This window comes from Molothrus ater, chromosome 2 (genome assembly GCF_012460135.2).
Source record: "Molothrus ater isolate BHLD 08-10-18 breed brown headed cowbird chromosome 2, BPBGC_Mater_1.1, whole genome shotgun sequence".
Taxonomy (NCBI): domain Eukaryota; kingdom Metazoa; phylum Chordata; class Aves; order Passeriformes; family Icteridae; genus Molothrus; species Molothrus ater.
In genome coordinates, this window is record NC_050479.2 from 71,168,737 (window position 1) to 71,191,215 (window position 22,479).

Below are 22,479 nucleotides of genomic sequence, written 5' to 3' on the forward strand. Positions count from 1 at the left end.
GATTTCTTAAATGTAGTTTATCCTTTAATAAGAAGTAGGAATTTACATTAAAGAAACTACAGCTTTCTTTGATATTTCTACTTTTTTTAGGCGGCTACTGAGATTTCTCTTTGTAAAGTTACTTAGCTTACATTCTGACATAGAGTATATTAGAATTTTCATTCTTTCTTGGGCTTTGTTATAAGCACAAATGCTTTGGCATTTGAAATCAGATGTTCAGAGTGAATTAAGTTACTGGAATATGCAAAATGAATGCAGAGCAAACCTATTATGTTCAAGTTGGTGTCTCAGTCTTTTACAGTTTTCGACATGTAAGCATGAGAGTTATGCAATTCTACAGGAGAAACAATTAATTTAAGGTTCATTATTACAATAAAAGGGACATCTTTGAGTCTTGATTTTTATCTTAAGTCAAAGCAGCTTAACTGAAAGTTTGGCACAGAGGAAAATGTTCTTTTCCATTGTAGAGGAGTTAATGTATATATTTGTTGATGCTGTTACTGATTTATGCAGGGTGAATGTGTGTTGCTGTCCCCCTTTTTTTTTTTACATAAATGCTATATTTCCTACATCAAAACTAAAAGCAACCTTTTAAAAATAAATAATTAGTATCTAGGCATGTACAAAATCCTTGATTTCAGGAAGTCTTTTAGATTAATCATTGTGTTTTCTAATGGGTGTGTGTATGTCTGTAACGGATAGAAGTTTTGATATTTCCTTTTCCTGTTCTTCCAGAATTACATTCAGATCCTTTAAGTTTCACATAATGGTTTAAGAAAAATTTATGTGCTCAAGTTCAAGGGTAGTTGGGAAAATCTTTTTGTAGCAGAGTAAATTGCAAATATCAAAAATCAATCCATACCTGTGTTTTTTTTAGTGGGGATATACTAGAGGAAATGTTACATGGTAAGAAATCTTTTTGACTGGAGTATATAGTTCTCTGCAAAGTTAACACCATCTGAGATCCATCTCTTTTGCCTGCATTTTAAAAGGCAAATTCCCATAGAAAGTACTGTGTTCTTTATCCTTTTGGGATTCAACTATACAACATGCAGTCCAGTCAGGGAAGCCTAAGTTCCAGCAAGAAGCAAGAGCTCATAGCTGAGCTCTAGACTTGTGCTAGTTACCTCTAACTGGTACCTTATGAAGCTTGAAAGTGTCAGAATATTTGTGTCCGCCCTTCTCTGGTGACATGGGCATCCTAAGGCCCAGAACTCACATTTTAAGCAAAAGGGTAGCCAGACAGGGTGTTTGATTCTTGCCCTGGCTTGCTTAGCTGCCCTGAATCCTTTTTCTTCCTTAGGAAATACTGTAACCGTGTTTCCATGTGTTTGCCAGCTTTGGAGACAGCAGTACAATCAATGTCTTTCTGGTGATCTTACTCTGCCATGTGCAGAAGAGTCTGTCTGCTCTTCTGGGGCTGCAAATTACAGCAAACAAGAAAACCTGTCTTCCAGGTCTCCTTTGTAGTAGTTATTGTCACTAAATGCTGTCTGTCTCCAGAACATTAACCTTTCTTCCTAGTAGCAGTAACCCTTAGCAGAAGTTTTACTGGTAGCAGAGTGCCTCTTACTGTAGTTCAGTGTGGGTCATGATAATTTCCTTTCTGATTTCTTTTCCCAAAAATACTTGAGTGCACTTCCTGTTGGAGATAAAATCATAACTTGTCTGAATAAATGTGGAGGCTGCTTGCCAAAGAGTGTGCTCATAATAAAGCAGCTGCTTCTTGCAGTTTTATTTCAGTTTTTTACTATTTGTTTTAAATAGAAGTCACAAAGCTGTACAACTGTTCAAGCTTACAGTTAGATAACAGCTTGAAAATTGTGCATAAAGTGAGTCTTAGATTGGATGCTGCTTTAACATGTAGTATAATAAAAAATTATATGCACAGTAGGGTCATCAACATTTATTAACATGTAGTTTATGAAGATAGCTTTACTCTGGCTAGTGAGCATCTCAAGGGCAGGCTAAGCTAAAGCACTTTGGAAGTTCTTCTCCTTTTCATGTAGAGTGAGTCAGTATCAGCTAATTCATTGACTGAAGTTGTGCTTTCATTCTGTTGATTGAAAAGTAATGTATGATGGAATCCAGAATCACAAAATTGTTAGGGTTGAAAGAGACCTCTGGAGATAATCTAGTCCAACCTCTTGCCAAGGCAGGAATGCCTTGGTTTTGGTAGGGTTTTGTTGGGAAGCTTTAGTCTGCATTTACAAATACACTTGGTTTCATGTTTGAAAGAATAGGGATCAAAGAAGCACCAAGTGGGATAGAAGATGGGGAACTTTGAGTTTTCCTTTTAGCTTCAGGAGAAATTAATTTTACAGTCTTGGATCAGTCCTCAAAAAGGCTCTCCATCCTACACACACAAATTCTGTCTTTGTTACTGGGAAATTTAAAATGCTAAAGGAATGTATTGAGAGAAGTCTTCATCTTAAAGTTTTATGTGGTCTTTTACAAAATTTAGCCCAGGTCAGAGTGTGTTTTGGAGATACAATCTGAGACCCTTTAACAGCATGAGAATTTTCTTTGAAAGGCCTGAGGGAAGAGAGGTTTCGATTGCTGTCACAGTCACAGTCCCCATTGCTGCCCAAAGTTGAGCTACCATGTTTTTAGATTGGTGTGAATTTGAATGCCAAAATACTGTGCCTGGGAAATGTGTTCTTGCAGTCCCACTAAGAGATGAAGCTGTCAGTAACTGAGATTGGGTAATCATTTGCTAGCTAAGAGATGCTTTTTTCTTGTCATCTGGAAACCATGAAGTTGCTAATGACTGCTACCATTTGAGTGTCTGAAATCAACCAAGAATCTTCAACAGGGAGCATCTACTTTGTAAACTCTTCCAAATACTTTTCTACCTACATCCATATGCCAGATTTAAGTTTTAGAGATCTAGTAGAGATTGCAGCATTTCCTGTTCTGTTCATTGAGTATTTTTATTTTTGGGGAAGGTTCAAATCTTTTCAATTTTCCCCTTTTCCCCATTGTCTTCTAATCTTACCTAGTGTTACACCTTTTATGTTTCAGTGAGTAGCATTAAATCTTGAAGGTGGGGGCTCAGAAAAGAGTCAGTCATGTGCTTGCTCTTGCTGCTGAAAGGCAAGATCATCTATCAGTAATAATTCCAGGAGCTGAGGTTTTGGTTATAGAACATCAGTTTCAGATAGCTGAGATTTCAGCTAATTGCTGTTCCTAAGTAAGCCCAAAGAAAAAGTTTTCCTGGAATCAGTGCAAGTTTGGAGTTAGGTCTTCTTCACTTAGAGTTGGTTGTACTTAATTTGTGAAAATAGAGTTCATGTATGAGGTAGGACCAAATTCAAAACTTGGGAATTAGGTCTGTGTTTTGGTGTCTGGAATGATTACTGCTTAGTGGGTATAAACTGGTATTTAGACAAAGATTTTTGAAGATGTATTACACACTTTTTGGAGGAGTAGCTTTTTTTTTCCACTACCCAGTACTCATTTTGAAGTATTATTGGTTATTATAATCTGATTGGGATAATTGCACTGTATTATGGGTTTTAACTCCTTTCTGCATAACTCCTAGGACATTGCATTGGCTAGCAAACAGTGGATGCCAGATAACTCAAGGTATAATAATCTCTGCTGACTGCTGCCAGGTGTGTCCAGAAGTAAGTTGAATATTGAATCTGTGGCATAAGACACTAGTGGTATTTGAGGGTTTTTCAATATCTTCAGCTTTGATTTGTTTTGCCCACTGGTGTAATAGGCAAGGCAGAAATGGACAATTGAGATCAGAAGTAGAAACATTTTTGTTTTGGCATTCTGTATAAAAAAATGTTAAAAAATGTTGTTTTTCAAAACTTTTTTCAATTTTCCATTGGCAAGAAGAACATTAACACACATCTTTCATTAAATGTGGGAGAGGTTTGATCCTGGCAATGTTCTAGCAGAAGGGACTGACATTAACTTTGTGTAGTTTCTATTAAAGTGTTTGTTTAGTCAGGACCTCATTGTACTCAAAATGTCAAGATTGTGACATCTTCAAACATTAGCCAGAGTAGGGGGCTAGTTCCTCTGGGGAGTCTGCCTTAAGGCATTATAGTCTGTTGCTGCTATTTTTCTGAAGGGGTGGATAAGTATCATGCTTTTTTCAAAGGACAAAACTATTCCAGACTGACTTCCTGCCACCACCCCACCCCCTCTCCCCACTTTGGACAGTGACAGTATATTACAAAGTATTTATCAGAAGGCCTTCTTCACATACTTTTCATCCTGGGATGGGGTCATGGGGACATTGTGCATATTCAAGGAGTGCTGAGCATGAGAAGTAGGCATTGATCTTCTCCCTGCAATATATTAGTGTCAGCTGTTCTATCCATGAAGAAGTATCATTGCTTTGTCTCACTAGTACATATCTTTGTATTTGACTGAAATGAAATCAAACTTTGTTTCACAGGTTGTTTTGTTCCACCCCTCCAGCAAACACATTGATCCAGTATTTCAACTGAATGTGATAATCCTTTATGATTAGTATGAAACATTGTCTTCCTCTGATAAAGCTGGAATCTATCTCATGCTGCAGCTGTGTGCTCTTAGTCCTAGGTTCCATATGACATCTTCACACAGTAGTTGGAGTTGGAAATTTTCTGTGGAGGTCATGTGGTCCAGCCCCCTGCTAAAGCAGGGTCTCCTAGAGCTGAGGGTCCACGATCATGTCCAGGCAGCTTTTTCAGTATCTCCAAGTTGCAAGACTTTGTAGCCTCTAAGGATAACCTGTGCCAGTGCTTGCTAATCCTCACTGGGAAAAAAATGTTTGCTGATGTTAAGATGCAACATCCTGTGTTCCTTTCTGTGCCCATTGCCTCTGGTCCTGTCACTGGGCAGCACTAAAAAGAGCCTGGCTCTCTCCTCTTTGCACCCTTCCTTCAGGAATTTATACTCCTTATTAAGATCCCTCTGAGCCTTCTCTTTCCCAGGCACAACAGTGTGGCTGTGCCTCTCTTCCTGATGAGTTGAGCACAGGGCACAGCACTTCAACACTGGACACAGTGCTGAGTAGAGCAGAAAGGTCACCTCCCCCAGCCTGCTGGCCATGCTCTTCCTAATGCACCCAAGGTGCTGGTCACCTTCTTTGTGGCAGGGGTCCCTCACTAGCTCATGCTTAACTTGGTATCCACCAGGACCCCCTGGTCGCTGTCTGCAAAACTCCTTTCTTGCTGGGTCTGGGTGTCCCCCAGCACATACTGGTGCCTGGAGTTGTTCTCCCCAGGTGCAGTGGAGAAGTTCTTGAACTTCTTGAAGTTCCTATCAGCTCATTTATCCTGTAAGCCTGTAAAGGTCCCAGTGGATGGAAACAAGACCCTCTGACATATCGGCCACTGCTCCCAGTTTGGATGACAGTTCTGCCAGTGGCTGGACACGACAGGACTGGACCCAGTACTGACCCCTGGAGCACACTGCTGGTTCTTGGCCTCCAAGCAGCCTTTGTGGCACTGAACACCCTTTGGACCCTGCCATTCAGCCAGTTTTCTGTCTGCTCATCCAGCCCATACATTGACAGCTTCTCTGTGAGGATCTTATGGGAGACAGTGTCAAAGGGCTCACTGAAGTCCAAGGAGGTGATGTGCACTGCTCTCCCCTTTTCTGCCAGGCCAGTTATTTCAGCATATAAGGTTATCAAGTCTTTTTAAGCATGACTTGTCTTTGCTGAATCTATACTGACTGCTCCTGGTGACTTTCTTGTCTTTCATGTACTTGGAAACGGTTTCCAGGGTTAACTGGTCCATCAAAAGAAAAATTCTGCTCTTAAAAAATTTTGAGCAGTCTCTACACATCTTTTGATTTTTCTTATTTCTTGTGTAAAAGTTATCTAATTTCATCAAATGTTTTCAAGGGGCTGTTCTTTAATTTCTTATTATTTTCATGTTCTCTTATCCTGTAGCTGAACTCACTGTTGGGAGCAACACGTTTTAGTTTCCTGCAGCTGTGAAAATCTGATGTTTTGTTATGAATGTGAGCTGTTGGTAGTGTTAAATTTTGATTTACTGAAGTCTGTGTTTGTAGTACTATATCATATGTTTCTTTCCTGAAATACCTTGTACGCTTGTCTCTCTTCTCCCACTGGGCAGGGAGGAAATAGCACAGGAATCCTGGATGATACTGGATGTCTGGGGGGGAGGAGGGTGTGCAGGCTTTGCAAATAAGCATAGATTTGGCAGGACTAATTGAAATGCACTCAGCAAAAAAGCCCTGCAAAGAGCCCTTGTGCAATGAAGCCTCTTGAGCTTGTCTGTGGTGTGTATTGAGACAGTACTTTTGTAGCCAGATATTAGTTAAAGAAGCAATTCTTTGAATTACAGCTTACTATTCATAGTGGCATGTAGGATGATAGTACAAGATTTTAAAGTGATCTGACAAAAACCAGTTCTAAACTATTATGGAGGTTGTTATGATTTGCTGCCAAAGATGGAGCGTTTTAACTGGTCTTGTAGTCTGTACGCAGGGAGAGCTTCAGAGCAGAATCGGGAGGTCTGAAGCACTTAGTGGTGTGTTTCAGTTTTAATGGTAACAGTCTGGCAAGAAGGCAATCACTGGGTGATTCTATAAAAGTATGGAGACATCTGAGATTTACCTGCTAAAGCTTTCCAAAAAGGGCCACTGTTGAAAGCATTCAATTCTTAGGAATTACTGTGTTAAAAATTCTTAGAATATTCAACACATACCCTGTAATTCTTTATGTCACAGTGGAAGGGACAGTTCTCTGTGTCAGTCAATGTCCTTTGTACTCCAAATTTCTGTGGTTTATATGAAAATTAACTAATCTCTTCTGCTTTCTTTTAGAGACTCGCTTTCAGTCTTTCTATTGAACTTGATCTAAAGTGATTTATATCATGCTTATTCCTTGGGTGTAATGACTTTTTGAGTAAGAGGGAAAACATGTACATGGAAGCATGCAGTGTGTGAATTTGTGTGAAATTCTTGAAAAACTGTGTTTGTATGGTAGAAGCAAAATCTGCTTTATTTTCTGTGTTCCAGTATATTTTAAAATAGAATGGAATACACGACTTTAACTTCTTGCATTTGTGATGTGAAAATAAGCAAAATCTTGTACCTCACTATATCATGGCTTAGACGAGTAACCCCAACCTGCTGTGCCTCACAGCTCAGTGATGCCCATCAGTGAATCAGAGCTGCAGTTGTAAGCAGCACTTCAGCAAATGAAGGATCCCCAGTGGGTTTCTTTTTCAGGTCTTCTCTGTGGGAGTGGGAAGGAAGGGAGGGTAGGTGTGTGGGTAGGGACTATCTGGTTCTTTCACAGCTGGTCTGTAACTAAGCCTTTTGATCCCAGGCCTTAAAACAGCATGGTTCTCATATTTGGAGTCCAGCTATTGTAGTCTAGCTGATGCATGTTTAAATTTCAGTGACTGTGATTGTCTAGAGTTAAACAGTCTTTACTCTCAGACCCTAGAAAATAGCATAAAATAACGCTTGGGCTTTGTATGTGAAATGAGACAAGAGTATTTTTTGCCATTTGGGGTGCACACACACAGCTACAAGCAGATTCCAGTTCTGATTTTGCTATTGCCTCAAAAGGGTTGTGTGGTGCTGATCAGCTGCTTAAAGGTGTAATTTTGCAAAGCTTTTATTTGCTTGATACTGTTTGTATCAAGTAGTGTGTTTACTTTTTAGGGTCAGAGTCTCAGGGAGTGTAAACCCCTCTACAACAGACTGCATACATCTCTGAACTCCTTTTTGAATTTTTTTATTCATTCTGTTTATGTGTATGCATGCAGATGTATGATGTCTTCCTCCCTATGAGTGTCTTCTGTACTACATCTTGAACCTAGTTGGTTGAGGTTAGGCTCAGGAAACTGTGTTGGCCATGTTTGAAATCCATGTCACATACTGAAATTTCCAGGTGGCTTGCAGCTGTAAGATATTTTTTACATGGTTCAAGAGAGTCCCCAGAGCTTGAGGTGTGATTTTTGTGTGGGAGGTGATTGTGTCTACTTGGTGTCTCTGTTGCTGCAGTGAAAGGCAAGACGGCAGAGTCAGCAGTGCTTACCAGTTGGTTTCCTGCCCTAGCTGGGGATTTGGCTTACACCACAGCCAAAGCCAGCTTGTTTTTCTGATCAGTCACACGATGCAGCCTTGGCATGGGAAAGGCACTTAAGTGCCAGTGGCCTCTTGAGTATCAAAAGCCACTGCTTGGCCACCCATTATGTTGCCATGGTCTGTTTGGGCTGCATGTTCACCACATTTCTCAAAATCATAGTCAACATCTGTTGAATTTGGTATCCAGATTTGAAATAATAATTGAGGTACTGCAAAGCACTGTGCCTGTAACTTGGTTTCATTATTTGAAAAATAAAGCCAAACATGCTCGCTGAGGGTCTTTGGGCTGAGCTGGTGTATTTTGTGACATCCTGTGGCTTGAAGGTGAGTACTGTAGTTTATGTAGCTCTGCTGACTGACTGGTTTGGGATTCTTGTATTCCCTTAGGTACAACATTGATCCTGGCTTGTATTGTCCATTTTTCTCTCTTGGGGCCTGCATGGAAGGTTTGAACTCTTTGTTCAGTCAGCTCCTAGGGATCTCTCTCTATGCTGAACAGACAAAGAGAGGAGAGATTTGGTCTGAAGATGTTCGAAAGTTGGTAAGTATTCTTGTTCCCAGCATCTGAAATCAAAGGGAAGATAATCAAGATAGTGTGTACCTGTGAGCTATGAATCAAACTTTAAAAAAAATTACTTGGATACCTATCAAAAACACAAAGTAGTTGTCTAATTTGAGTTGAAGTTAGACCTCAAGAGCTTTATCATCTCTTTAAGTGCCTTTTGGATGTTTGGTATTTTATGGCCTTTTAATAGCTCTGTGTCAACAATGCCTGAATCAGAAACATTTTCTGTTTGGAGATTTTTGTTGCACCTTTCTGAATGGGCCCTGTTAGTTTTAGTTTCAGTTGGTAGATGACCTTAGATGACTAGAATGCTGGAGGTGTGTGTCCTAGCTGTCATGTGTCTTTGCCTCATTTTTTTTTTTTACTCTTTAAGTCATCTTTACTTTGAGAGTGATTTTTATTTTTCTGCCCTCTTTTTAGGGGAGGGTAGAAATCAAAACTTGGGCAGTAACTTACTCATCAAGTTCCCAAGTTCCTCTGTTGTCTTCCTACATTTATTCATTGTCAGATCTTCTCCACTCCAGCAAGAGATGCTGTTCTTTATATACTGTGGGTCAATTTATAATTACTCCTTACTCTTTCTGTTTTTATTTCTGTGGTAAATCAGCTTCTGTTTGTCAATTGTGGGCTTTTTTAACACAGAAAGTACTTTTAATACTAATCTGTGACTAGTTTTCAGTGAAATGCAGAAATGTCCGTAGTTTGAGATACAAGATGTGAATTTTGTCCATATATTTATTTTCAATTAAAATAAAGAAAATATTTTATATTAATTATTCCCAGTTTGTTTGTTATTTCTTCATTATAAGTCTTGGGATTTGAATATTATGTCTTCAGTTTGCACATTATCAGTGCTTTCACTATGGAAATTATACCCTTTTTTTTTTCAGGCTGTTGTTCACGAAACTGAAGGTTTGCTAGGGTACATCTATTGTGACTTCTTCCAGCGACCTGATAAACCACATCAGGTAACATTTATAATCTGACTTCAGCTTGGGTTTTATATAAGTAATGACTGTAGCACTAGTGCTATTTACATTCAATATAAATTTAGTAAAACTTTCCTCATGTTAAAATAAATTTAAACAGGGATTGTCTGTAACTTCATGTGTGGGTTTAGATAAAATATTTTTTAGAGCAAGCTTTCATTTAAAAACAAAACCCAGTAGGCTGAGCTCAGACTCTGTGGCACAAAATAACAGGTGCTACAAAATGTTTAGAGAACTCTGTTTAGAGAAATGGTAGAGATTTAAACACTTGTTTTCTGGCCTACTGTTTACCAGTAGAAACAATCTGACATTTATACTTTCGAATCTTTACACTCAACTAATTTTATTCTAAATTCTCTTTAAAACTGTAGATGGTTCTAACTGTTGTGGCTCAGTCACTACCTAGTGCCAGTATATTTGCAATAGGATGCAGAACAGTAGACACTTCACTCAGCAGAAGCATCTGCAAATTGCCACCTTTAGTGAGGTGATGAGTGGACAAACTTTAAATCTACATTAGTTAAATATATAACTCTTTTGCTAGTAATTCACAAGATACTAATAGTGCTGTGTGGTATATTTTATAAAGAAGTTACTGCTGAAGGTTGAGGAGAGAATTTAATCTGTACATTATGGATTTGACACATCAGTAAATTTCTTGTCACTAGTGATACCTGTTAGAAAGTTTGAACGGTTTGGATAATTGTAAAACATAAAGAAATAATTTTATTTTCTAGAAGCAACACAGCCTTTCCTTTATGGAACAAAGTAATTTCTTTATGAATTTGAGGTATATGGTAAGGATGGAGAACAGTGTTGTTGTTCAGTAGCAGCACTGAATTCTACTTGTGTAGCTGAGTATATGTTCTGATTTGATTTAACAGTTTAGTTTAATTTAATCATTGTTTTAATATCACTGATACAATGACATTGGCTGTCCATGTTTGTTTTTGCCTTGAAAAGGACTGTCACTTTACAGTTCGAGGAGGCAGGCTAAAGGAAAATGGAGAGTACCAGCTACCTGTAGTTGTTCTTATGCTGAGCCTTCCCAATTCAGCAAGGGGTGCACCAACATTACTAAGTCCTGGCATGATGGAGAATCTGTTCCATGAAATGGGTCATGCTATGCATTCTATGCTGGGGAGAACTCGGTACCAACATGTCACTGGTAAGAAAGTTACAGTCGTGATTTTTTTTGTTTTAGTGAAATGTTTAATTTCCAGAAGAAAGGTGTAGATTAAAAAAAATTAAAAATAGAACAGAACAAAAGAATAAAAAGAGTATGAACCAAAAATGGTTGTCATGTTAATAGTTCTATACCCTTGATGATTTGAGAATACAGTATCGAATCTGCAGATAGTATGTAAAAGTCAACCAAACAACATTGTGAATATTCTTGTTCTAATAAGAATTAGGTGTTTGTATCTCTTTTTTATGTACTGTTGATCTTTATTCTGTTGTGGTATCCACTCTTTCAAGTTTGTCTTATGTGGAGTTCATAATCATTGGAATAGTTGGAGGTTGGGAAATAGGTTGTACCTACTGTAAAACCACATTGAATCCTGGGTTGGAAATGACTTAGGAAAATGAATGAAGGAAAATCAGTGAATTAGGTCTTCCAAAGAGTAGTAAGGGTATTGGCTGGCAGGTCTCTGGCTTCTATAACCTTCTGCAGTTGTAGCAAACAGGTCAAGCACCCATGCTGGCTAAGGCTGCTTGGCATGCTACTATTTTTACCTGTGGACAGCTTGGTATATTCTTTTCTATAATAGTGTGCTGGAAATCTCAAGTGCAGTAGACATTTACTTATTAAAAAATAAAAACCAAACTACAAAACAGGTGAGATTGTGAATCCCTTGTCTGAAGAATTAGTTTTTTAATATCCTTTACCATTTTTATACTAATGATACAAAGGGGTGTTAATGTTATTTATCAAAAGATAGCTTTGCACTCAGTGGCAAAATAGTCTTTTTTTAAGTTGTCCATTAATTAAAGTTGACTGAACTGTTGTATGTCACTACTAGACATTGTTAAAATAGATGAACACTGCATAATTCCTTGAGTATAAGCTCTGTATAGTCTTTGGGACAGCTAAGGGCTCTCCCCCACTCCTTCCACTCATATAGCCTTGCTCATCTTGAGCTACAGGAGTACTTACATGCCCAAAATAGCCACTTCAGTGTGAGTTCTCCTCTTGTGCTGAATCATGTGTTTCTGCATGTCAGACTCTTGAAGGGGCAGGAAGTGGCTAATTGTGAGGCTCAGATTTTCCAGGAGTCCCTGTGTATGGTTTCTGTGTTGCCTTAGCTCCAGGCAGTCCTGCATCCCAGAGGATTTCACTCCAGATCTAGCATTGCAAAAGCAGCATTGGAGGTTGGAGGTCAGTGCTGTTGTTTCTGCAGAGAATCCTTTTTTAATGGATTTGGAATGTGTAAAAATCAAAGGGCTTGTCGCAGGGATGTCTGTTAGGGGCTGTCTGCTCTCATGGAACACGAGGGTGGTAAAGTATGGAAACAATATGACTACAGGCTATTGTGAGCACAAAAAAATTGACATTCTAGTTGAGATGAGCTGAGTAATTTGACATCTTTCCTGCTCTCTCTTGCCTTACTTTTATTTGATTCAGAACTGCACAGTGCAGATCATGCATTTTCAGAGTATAAGGAGAATTTTTGCTACCAAATGGATTTTTCAGTAGTGGTGCACAAACAGAATCACAGTTTTATGTGTCAGTGCAGAAGTGCATATAGCTAATGTGTCTGTGAAAAGGTCCAGTGTGATTTGAAATTACATCAGAGCTGTATCTAACAGCAGTGGGTATTAGAATGGTAAAGGTACTGGTGAAAATTCATGCAGTGTTTGGGCATGTTCATTTTGTGTGTCTAGTCTGAAGGTGAATTCAAACTGCAGCAGGTACAGAGAACTAGAATGGATAGTTTCTTAGACTTTATCTTGCCTTTGGATAATGATGCTCAGAGAGAATATAGTTTCTCTCTATTTAGTAGGTAAAAACCAGTGTGATAAATGCTATTTGTAATAAAGAGCAGTATCTGTCTGAATCACTGAGTGTAAACAGGTTATAAGTTAAGATTAACAATTAGAGAAAGGTTTGTAGAAGTCAAAGGAGTGATTTTAAAAACCAGTCTTCAAATAATAGTAAAAGCAGACTGGGATTTAAGACTGATTCTGAATGTTGACGTTGTTTCTGGCAGACTGGGATAGAGGTGGTGACCCAGTGGGTCCACTATGAAAGCAACAGCTTTTCCATTGCTAACTTTAATACAGAAATTAGAAATTCAGCTTTGATTTGGCAATGTGTTACACTTTTTAGTCACTTCCATTGGGTAAGATGCTGATAAAGATTAGAGTAAATAAGGTTTTTGGGAAAGGGCTTTTTTGAAAATAGTAACAGCTGAGATATTACCTCATTGCACTTACATAGAACACGTCTTCAATCTGCAAGAGTGTTCTTTGAGTGAATGACTCGGTGTCATAAAGCGAGGTTAATGTAAAGCATAAGAAAGCTCAGCAAACAGATGGAAGCTAAAACTTGTAACTGTGAATGGGATTAAGGCAGAGTTTTATTTACATTGTAGTTTAATTTAGGTTTAGGACACTTAAATAGATTTGGTGTTTCGTGTAGGGCCAGTTTGGCTACAGTCTGGTTTAGTTTAAAAAGGGTGTGATCCAGAGCTTTATAAGGTGTCTCACCCAGCTGTTCAAATATTTTGTTTTACTTTGTGATTTATAGTAAAATGTGTAGGATTATAATGAAGCTTTTCTGGCAGTATGTACAATAATGGAAATAAAATATTGACTTAATAAATGAAAGAACATTAAAGTTCACCAAAAGTCCAAATTGAAAGTTGCAAAACCTTTTGGGAAGAGTTAACTATTTGTTAGTGAAAATAGCAGATGCTAATGTGTACAATTATTCTACCTCTAGGAACCAGATGTGCTACTGATTTTGCTGAAGTTCCCTCAATTCTGATGGAGTACTTTGCAAATGACTATCGAGTGGTTAACCAGTTTGCAAGGCATTATAAAACAGGACAGGTAGGGAAAAAAATGTAAAATTTTGAAAATAGGAAAAAATGTATGTAGGAAAAGAATAATCTTTACATGTGTTATTAATTAATAATGTTTAAAGTAGAAATAAACAATGGATAAAGTTATTTTAATATTACAATTTCCGTTATTCAGAAAAAAATTTAATATTGTCATTGCAAAAAAGATAAATGTAAATCTGTATAAGAATACTAGGTTCTTATATCCTAGATTCCAATTACATATTTAAAACTTTCAGCCTTTTTTTTTCTACAAGGTATAGTAGGTGAACAACTTCTGTGTGAATCAAGTTGTTTGGAATGATTTAATATAATTACAGGTAAGTTACGACAAAAATAGCATTTGTCATTGAACTTTCTAAAGTCTGTCTTAAAATAAAGCTCAGATAACCAATCATGGATATAAATGGAAATTATCTGCAGTGTTTCAAAATTTCCATTTTTAGCACAGTGTAGGGCAGTGAGTGAAATATTTTGTGATGAAAAATATACTGCTCTATTTAGGATTGTATTAGGGCTAGTTAGATTCTGTTAGTCATGAATTTCTGCATTAAAACTGATGATGCCATTCTTACATGAAGTTCTTCTTTATCAGTCTGTTACAAGGATCTGCTTTCTGTGGGGTATTTGGAAAGCAGTGCTCTTTGGAGCAAGGTGACTTTTGGTGGTCACTTTAAGACATGGTAATAGAGAATGATTTATATTTATACAGACATTTCAAAAATTCCTCCTAAGTTGTGTAGTGTTATACTTCATTGGAGCTTCTTATCCAGTACTAAGCATTTAGTGCATTTCAGTATTATGGAAGTAGAAATGTGTTTACCTCCATGAACAGTTAGGAAAATATGCTATCTAACTTCTGTTTTAATAGATACTGTCTGAGAAATTTGCTCTGTAATTTTTCTTTTTTTCTTTTTCTTTTTTTTTTTTTTTCTTTTCAAGAGAGCAATTGTTTCTGCAGAATTGATTGCACTAAGAAAGGTCTCTTTGACACCTGGGAATTAAACTCAGTTCAGGAGTGTTGATCATTTATCTACTTGAATGTACATACAGAAATAGGACTTTGTAATGTTCTCTTGTTCTCTATAAGTTCATGAAGTGTTTAAACAGAATGGAGTTAATCTGATTGCATGAGAGTTCAGAGAATGAGCTTCACTAAAACATCTGAAAGAGATTTGTAGAACATTATTTATGGCTTTGTATTTTCAAAATGACTTGACAAATCTAAACCATGTTTAGTTTCAGTGCAAAAGCTAAGAACCAGACATTGTGTCCCATTTGGCATTTCCATAAACTACTTCTGTTTATTGGTGGTGAAATCTTCCCTTTTCAGACAGCAGTTGAGAGAGGTTTGATGTAAAAGCCCAGTCTTGAAGAGAGCAAGAATGGATTATGCTGGATGATGAGAAGAAGAGCCTGAAACTGCTCTGTGGCTCTTGAGAGTGTTAGATTCCTTCAACTTTCAATCCTTTCAATTGCTTTTTTAAAATTTTAGAATGCATTTTTTAAGCCATTATCCAACATACATAAATCTGCTTTTGCTTATATTGGTTCATCTAAGCTGACTTTAGGTATCTGATATCGAATTTCTATGTTTGTCATTTAAATACAAATAGATTGAAGCAATATTTTCTGTTGTGTGCATGTTATGAAGTAGTTCGACTTGAAAATCCCATCTCTCTTACATTTTCAACTTCAACTTCTTCAACAAAGATCTTTTTGGGGCTTAATTTCTCTGCTTGTTCCCTAATTAATTCTTTTGTGGTGCAAAGAGGAAATTCAATTTTTTTTGTTTGTTTCTCCAGTTTTTGATTTATTTGAAAGAAAATGAGCTCACTTTATCCCCTTTTCAAGGGGAAGTAAGGAAAATGGACAAAAAAGGTAGCATGTGAAAATTGTGAAACCATTTAATCAATGTGTTGTTCTCTATGAGAACATACATTAATTTTCTTCTTATGAATTAAGAGACTGAGCTTTTCTATGCTAGAAGGCTGCTAGAAAACTGTGTTCTGCACCAGCTACACCACACAGCTCTGCTGGATGTTTGCAGAAGGTGGACTTGCTACTGACCCAGTTTATGTTGGAGGCAATGCAGATAATTTTACACAGCGTCCTTCTTTTGGCATTGCTGCATCTGCACTCTAGTTTTTGCATGGAAACTTCAGGTGGTGTGGTTTCTAATATTCCTACTGAACATAATTGCATCAGAAAAACTTGCTAGTGTCATCTCATCTTATATTAGCCATTGCTATAAAAGTCAGTTGTAAAAGGACTCATCTTTGAGGATCTGCACTTATAATCAGTGCTTATGATTGTGGGAAGAGGAAGAGAAAGAGGTGTTTTGATTATTAAAACATCTGAACTGTTGAAAATTGTATTTTAGTAGCATTGCAGAAAAAGAAATTGATGGGCAGATGTTCGAAGATGAGAGCTCATTTAGATGTAGATCATGAGGTTCTGGTCCAAAATATCTTGAAGTTTATAGAAAGCTTGTTCCTGCTTTCTGTCTCTTTTGAAAGGTTGTGCTGTTGACTGTTGAGGAGTGACAAAGCTTGCAAGCTCTCCTGTCAAAAGGAGCAGGTCTTTTGAACTTAGTTGAAAAAGCTGGCCAGAACAAATCTATTTGTTTCAAGAAAATAGCAGGCCTAGTTTTCCTTTCATCCAAAAGATGACTCAAACCAAAAAACCCTAGAGATAAAATGAATAAATAGAGAGGACTGTAATAATTAGTTACTAAAGTTGGATTAATCAGCTAAGCTCATGAAGTCAAGCCATACCAAAATGAGGACATTACAACACTTAAGCAGACAGTCTGGGGCATGGGTGCCATTCTGTATCATTGTGATTTTGTTTAATTTCATTTGTGAAGTGCAGAGATACATGGTACGTCTGAGCTAAATAATTTTAAGCTTTTGTGTCTTTAGAGGCTCTCTTGAACAATGGCCAGTGTTTCAGCTGTTCAAATTTGAGCTGAGTTCATTTTTCACAGAGATGGAATTACAAAGACAGTATTGTATTAGCATGATTGAAAGAATAAGCCCACAGATAGTACAGTTACAATGTGTTGCAATTACTACACAACAGTAAGGAGTTAAGCATGCTTTGGGACACAGGGAATTCTTTTCTTTTAGCCACCATGAAAACTGAAAAATTCATTCCAAGATCTGAAGTTACTTAATGGAGAAGGATAGAAGAGTGGACTCAAAGTAAAGCATGTAGTGTTTAAATTTTAAAAATTGACTGGTTGTTCAATGGCATAGTTTTAGGCATAGCTCTGTAAAGTCTTTCTTTTAGAAAGAAGATGACAGTCTCATTCTGGTGTTATCAGAGAGTTCATCTTTCAGGAGAAGTGAAGTAAGAATGCTGATACCTTTTTTTAAATTCATTCAGCTGCTTATTAAGCAACTGCGTGAGATTGTAATGGAGCAAGGAGGAATAGTTTCTACTGCCTGAAACAGTACATGCTCCAGTTCAAGACCTGAATGTATCTGTGTGCATGACATTCACAGAAACATACTTTGGAGTGGAATTGTGATCTTTGAAAAACCCTCTGGAGTCAAGTTCTCCTTCCCTGAAATGTTAAGATCTCAAAGGTGTTTTGGGAAAAATAAGTGACTTCTTTATCAACTTAAATTCTTTCAATTTAATCTAATTTTGGCAGTGTTTTTCTGGTGCCAAATTCTACTTGGCTTGTGAATTGTGATCACAACACAATCTTTGAGCCAGGTTAGTAACATAGATAGATTTAAGAAAGACATAAATATTTTTTTCTCCTTTGCCTTTTTGTCAGCAGGTGGTTATAAGAGTGACCTGTACTTTCTTCTTGATTTTACTTTTACTTTCTTCTTGATTATTTTGATTTTCTGCCTTATTAAATTGTCTGGCTCTATACCATGCTTGACCTAGCTAACTTTTGACTTGGAGAAGAGGTTGGAAGCCTTAGCAAGTACTGCATAAAGCAGCTGCACAAGCAGAGAATTTTTCTTACCAGCTTCAACTTTGAGATTCTAGAGTCAATTGATAAAATTTCTTCACTTAGGTGTGCCTTCTCTAGAGCTGGGTTTTATTCTGTGAACATTGCTTGTCTGGAATTCATATAATTTGCAGAGGATCTAAACATATGGCTCTGCCATATCTGTAGACTTTCTTGGATTATTTCTTGAATGCTTCAACACACTATAAAAGCATAGGTGTGATTTTAGAGTCAAGCTTACTACCTGTATGTTATGGAGATGCTACATATTAAACATAACTCTATACATGTTGTACAACTTTCAGTACCTTTTTAATTTTTTAGCAAAAATGCAGTTACTTTAACTATATTCCATTTGTTTGGTTAAGGAAGCTGCTAGGGAAAAAAAAAGAAAATGTTTGTTAGGAAAAACATCTCTTGAAAAACTTCAGCAAGTGGTGGAAGAAGGGTAAGGTCAAGCATTCATAGACAGATGTTCTTAAAAATGTGGCCTTAAAAAGTCTTTGGATGTTTTTGCAGACATCTGGATGGAAAGTCAAAAGGTTTTTTTATAATTACTTGAAAAGTGTTTCTGACTTTTCAGTATATGGTGGCATGGATAATTTTATTGCCATAGATGTGGAATAAATTTAACTTCATTAAAAATTTCAAAGGGTAGATATTTACTGTTTAGTACAACTAAATATTTTTATGTGGGTTAGGGCAGAAGGTCTGATGCTGTCTCAGTTGAAGTTATGAAAACCCAGAATTATTAAGCTCAGTATTATGAGTTGTATGATGTGGGAGGGCTTTAACTGCCCCAGTCTGTTCTTTATGTCTAAAAATAGTAATGAGATCTTTTACAGGCATATAAAGGAATATGGAATTAGTTTATAGAAAAACAAACAGCTTTTGCTTAGTGATTTCTCTGTTGCTATGTGAATTAATGCTGATATCTTAATTGGCCATTTAATCCTTTATTCGGCAAATATTTCCTTCCTTAATGCAAAGCACTTCAAATGTGTTTTAGTACCATAAGGGTTTTTTTTGTATCTTCAGCCTCTTTTAGTAATTAGCTATTTAAACACAATTTATGAATAAACAATAAGTCTAAATGTGACCTGTTTGGTTTTTTTTCAAGCCACTACCAAAAAACATGGTGTCAAGACTATGTGAATCCAAAAAGGTGTGTGCTGCAGCTGATATGCAGCTCCAGGTATGTGTTTTGCCTTCTAGTTTCAACTCTCTATTCAGCACTTACAAAATGTATTTTTGTTTATATAATTTGACCAAATTTTTTATTTTAATGTAGATGTGTTATCTAGGTATATGAAAATTAATTAAAATTAATTAATTCTTATATTAATTTTACGTTTGTTTTTCTGAACATATTCTGTGTTGTCTGCTTAAACCTAAATGCTTCTATCTATAGGAAAATACTGTGAAAACCACAGCTTTTGAAAATGGTTGGATTATCAGAATTCCCAAATGTAGTTTAAGATTGAATTCTTGAGTTGATGGAATCATTCAAGGAGAACTTGAAGTAGAGGAAGTATTGTGTACCTTGGATCATTAAAATATAGTAGGAGTGGGAGATACAGGCTACCACAGTTAAATCAAACCAGCACATCTATTTACTAGAATGTGATTTGAGTTCCTTGTCTTCTGCAGCTCCAGATGAAAGTGGCCACTTGTCACATCAAAATGGCTGGCTGAGCTGTAAGAATGTAAAACTTCTCTCTCATAGTGTTAGGAAAAGTAACTAAATTCATAAACCTTCGTTTTCTGTGGGTAGGTGTGATTGATCAGTAATTTCTATACACAACCAGTGATGCTGTTCTTCAAAGGAAATAAAGGAAATCAGATTTCTATCTAAAATGGTATTTGGCCTTTTTCAGTACTGCAGTAGCAGTTCTCAGATGTATACAGTAGCATTAGCATCCAGCCAAGTTTTTTTTTTACAGTAAGCATTTGGCTGTGCTTAGTGTGCTACAAGGTTTTGCTGTTTGATTCTGTTTTCTTTGTTGGTTTTCTTTAAGCACAAAGCATATAGTTTTTCCTTCTACAATTAACCTGGTGTTTAGATGAGATAACTCTGCTAGTACCTTAGTGAAGGTTAGCTGCTGAGATGGGAAAGAAACAAATTTACAGATCTTTGGTATGTCTTCCTTTGAGAAGTGGCCAAATGATCACAACCCTGTCTACAAACAAGAGTTGGGCTGGTTAATTGAAGTTGATCTGAAAGAGAAACTTCACTATTTGCAGTTTTCTCTGTGCAGTTACATAGAAGATTTTAAACTAACAGAAGCCTCGAGTGTGGACCTGTAAGTGTATACATGTCATTTACACTAGTCAAAGCCAGACTGAACACTGTTTTCAGTGTATACATGTATTTTTCCTTGGTTAAATGTAATGGGCTTTTGAATTGGACTTTTGAATTGTGCTGTCAGTGCAGTGCTGGCTGTCAGCAGCCAATGTTGGCTGGACAGGTGCTACCTGTGCCTATACCTCTGTGACATGAAAATATAACTGCACTCTCCCTACAGGTTTGATTTTAAAATGCACACTGCTGGCTTTGAAAGATTCTCATAGACATATCTGATTATCCAGAAAGACTGTGGGCCAGAATATAAATAATTAATACAGGAGGTTTTTATTGGGGAAAAAAATCCAGATTGAAATAAAATTTTTACTGTGAATGCTTAATTGTGGACTTTTACTCCTGGGGGGCACAACACATGTAGAGATTAGTAACCACCAAAGTGTTGATGAGGTCCTTTGACCTGCACCCTTTCTTTTCTGATGTCTCTGTCCATAACAGCTATGTATCAGTCTGACAGATTTCTTTCAACTTTTTATATGTATTTGCTATGATTTTGTCAAGGTTTGAGACCAAGCTGGCATTGTGGAGGCTAAATGGGCTCAGATATCGAGCAATATAAGTCACAAATATATTCACAAGTGATGTGGCCTCCCTGTTCTGTGGTGCAGGAGAGAGTATTCCAAAAGGAGAAGTCATTGCATCAGTTGCTTGTGGTGGGGCTGTGCAATGTCCCTGCTGTTGTTGGCCCTCAGCTGTTCCCTGGGCCTCTTTAGAGTCTGTTTTGGAGTCATTCCACAGCCTGTGGCTCAAGAACACCCACTTCTGGTGGGCTCAAGTTCCCGTGGGTGCCTAATGATTGACTGCTGCTGGCAGTGATGCAGTGATTTAGCAGGCCGCTTGCCATCAAATTTTTCTTGTGTAAATTAAGTTAAACTAGTTTCAACACATGCCAAATGACCACAATGCCATACTGAATAATATTATTCATTTCCTACTTTCAGCACTATGTTTTTGGAGATGCCAGGTGTAAAACTTGCAGAAGTGTGCACTCATTTCAAAGAGACAAATTGGCAGAACTATTCTGTTGAATAATTCAAAAATATCCCAGAGAAGTTGACTACATGGCAAATACAAAGCTAATACATTCAATTTTAGAAGTGCATATTGTAAGTCATGCAAATTAAAAAGTATAATAATTAATTGAAGCAAAATATATTTTAATTTCCAGATGCTAAAAGATATACATGCTGCTAGCTGTATACCTGAAAATACTGTGAATGATGATTCTAATACTGTTCCTTCAGATTTTGCAAAGACTATATTCTGTATTGATGGCTAGATGCTATGTTAGCTATATTTGACCTTTAGAAGTAGAAAAAATGCTGACAAATATTCCAGCAGTGTGGAATACACCTGGAAGTTCTTCCTCTATGGTCTGTTCAGAAAATAAGTCTATTGGCACATGAAAGTAAGAAATATTGCTGCTTTTTCATAACTATAATACCTCTGAATTTTCTTTTAGGTGGTGTAATCAGTTACTCAGAAGGAAAGATAGGAGAGTCCGTACATCTTCTCCTAAGGCTTTTGCCAGGCAGATTGAATCCCTGAGTCTTTCAGTCAGTAGTAACTTCACTGGAAAGTGCCTAAGTGTGTGCATATTAATGCTATTAAGCAGACGAGGAGCTAGAAAGAACTGGAATCAAGTGAAACTAATAAATACCAATATAAGTGCAAAACAGAGAGACAGCATGAAGATTAATGAGTATTTGATGGCATTTTTATATTTTTACATCTTTTCAGAAATGTGTTTTACTGAGATTAGAAATCATCTTCTGTCTACTGCTTGATATTAAGTATTAGCTTGCTCCTCAGCAGTATCATCTAAAATCCTGTGGTCCTGGGATGTGTTTCCCTTTCCCATTTCAAAGGCCTCTGTAAACACACAGAACTGTGGTTTGTAGATGGAAATGCATTGTGGGTATAAAGTTCATCCAAGTTTATTTTCAGGGATGGTTTTTTTAACTGTGCTGTCCAGGTGGCCTGGCTCACAGCTTTCTTCCCACACTGTACATGTGCCAGGATCAAGGGAGAACTTATAGCTGACTTCAGTGACTCATTTCCCTGTCACCACATTGTTCTTTAGGCAGAACATTTCACTGGCCTTTCTTTGACATTTCCCCACTTCCTAGCTGTGAGTTGAGCTTTTGCTCCTTGACCACAAACTATTTCACTGTAAATTTTACTTTAGAGAAGGTCCCCTGCAGTGCAGATGCAGTTCCCCCATCTTGTGAAGAACACTGAAGAGCAACTGCAGACTGGTCCAGACAAAGATGGGAGATAGAAAAAAGAGGATCAAGGCTGTGCTGAAGCTTGAAGCTAAAGTCCATTGTCAGATGCTGAAGTTCCTCATGTTTGATTTGGATTTTGTAGAGAGGAGAGGGGAAGTTAGTGTGAAATGACTGCTGCAGAGTTAAAGAGGTCTAAGGTGACAGGAGAAAGTGACCTTT

General features: G+C 37.3%; 1 protein-coding gene across 1 annotated transcript in view; it reads left to right on the forward strand.

Annotated features, from left to right (window-relative positions):
• The window catches only part of MIPEP (mitochondrial intermediate peptidase), a 65,900-nt gene that overhangs the window by 19,449 nt on the left and 23,972 nt on the right, over window positions 1–22,479 (forward strand). The window contains exons 11-15 of the mRNA XM_036404174.2: window positions 8,464–8,617; window positions 9,532–9,609; window positions 10,594–10,798; window positions 13,577–13,686; window positions 18,791–18,865. Of these exons, the coding sequence (XP_036260067.1) occupies window positions 8,464–8,617; window positions 9,532–9,609; window positions 10,594–10,798; window positions 13,577–13,686; window positions 18,791–18,865 (622 nt within the window). The remainder of the gene's footprint in view (window positions 1–8,463; window positions 8,618–9,531; window positions 9,610–10,593; window positions 10,799–13,576; window positions 13,687–18,790; window positions 18,866–22,479) is intronic.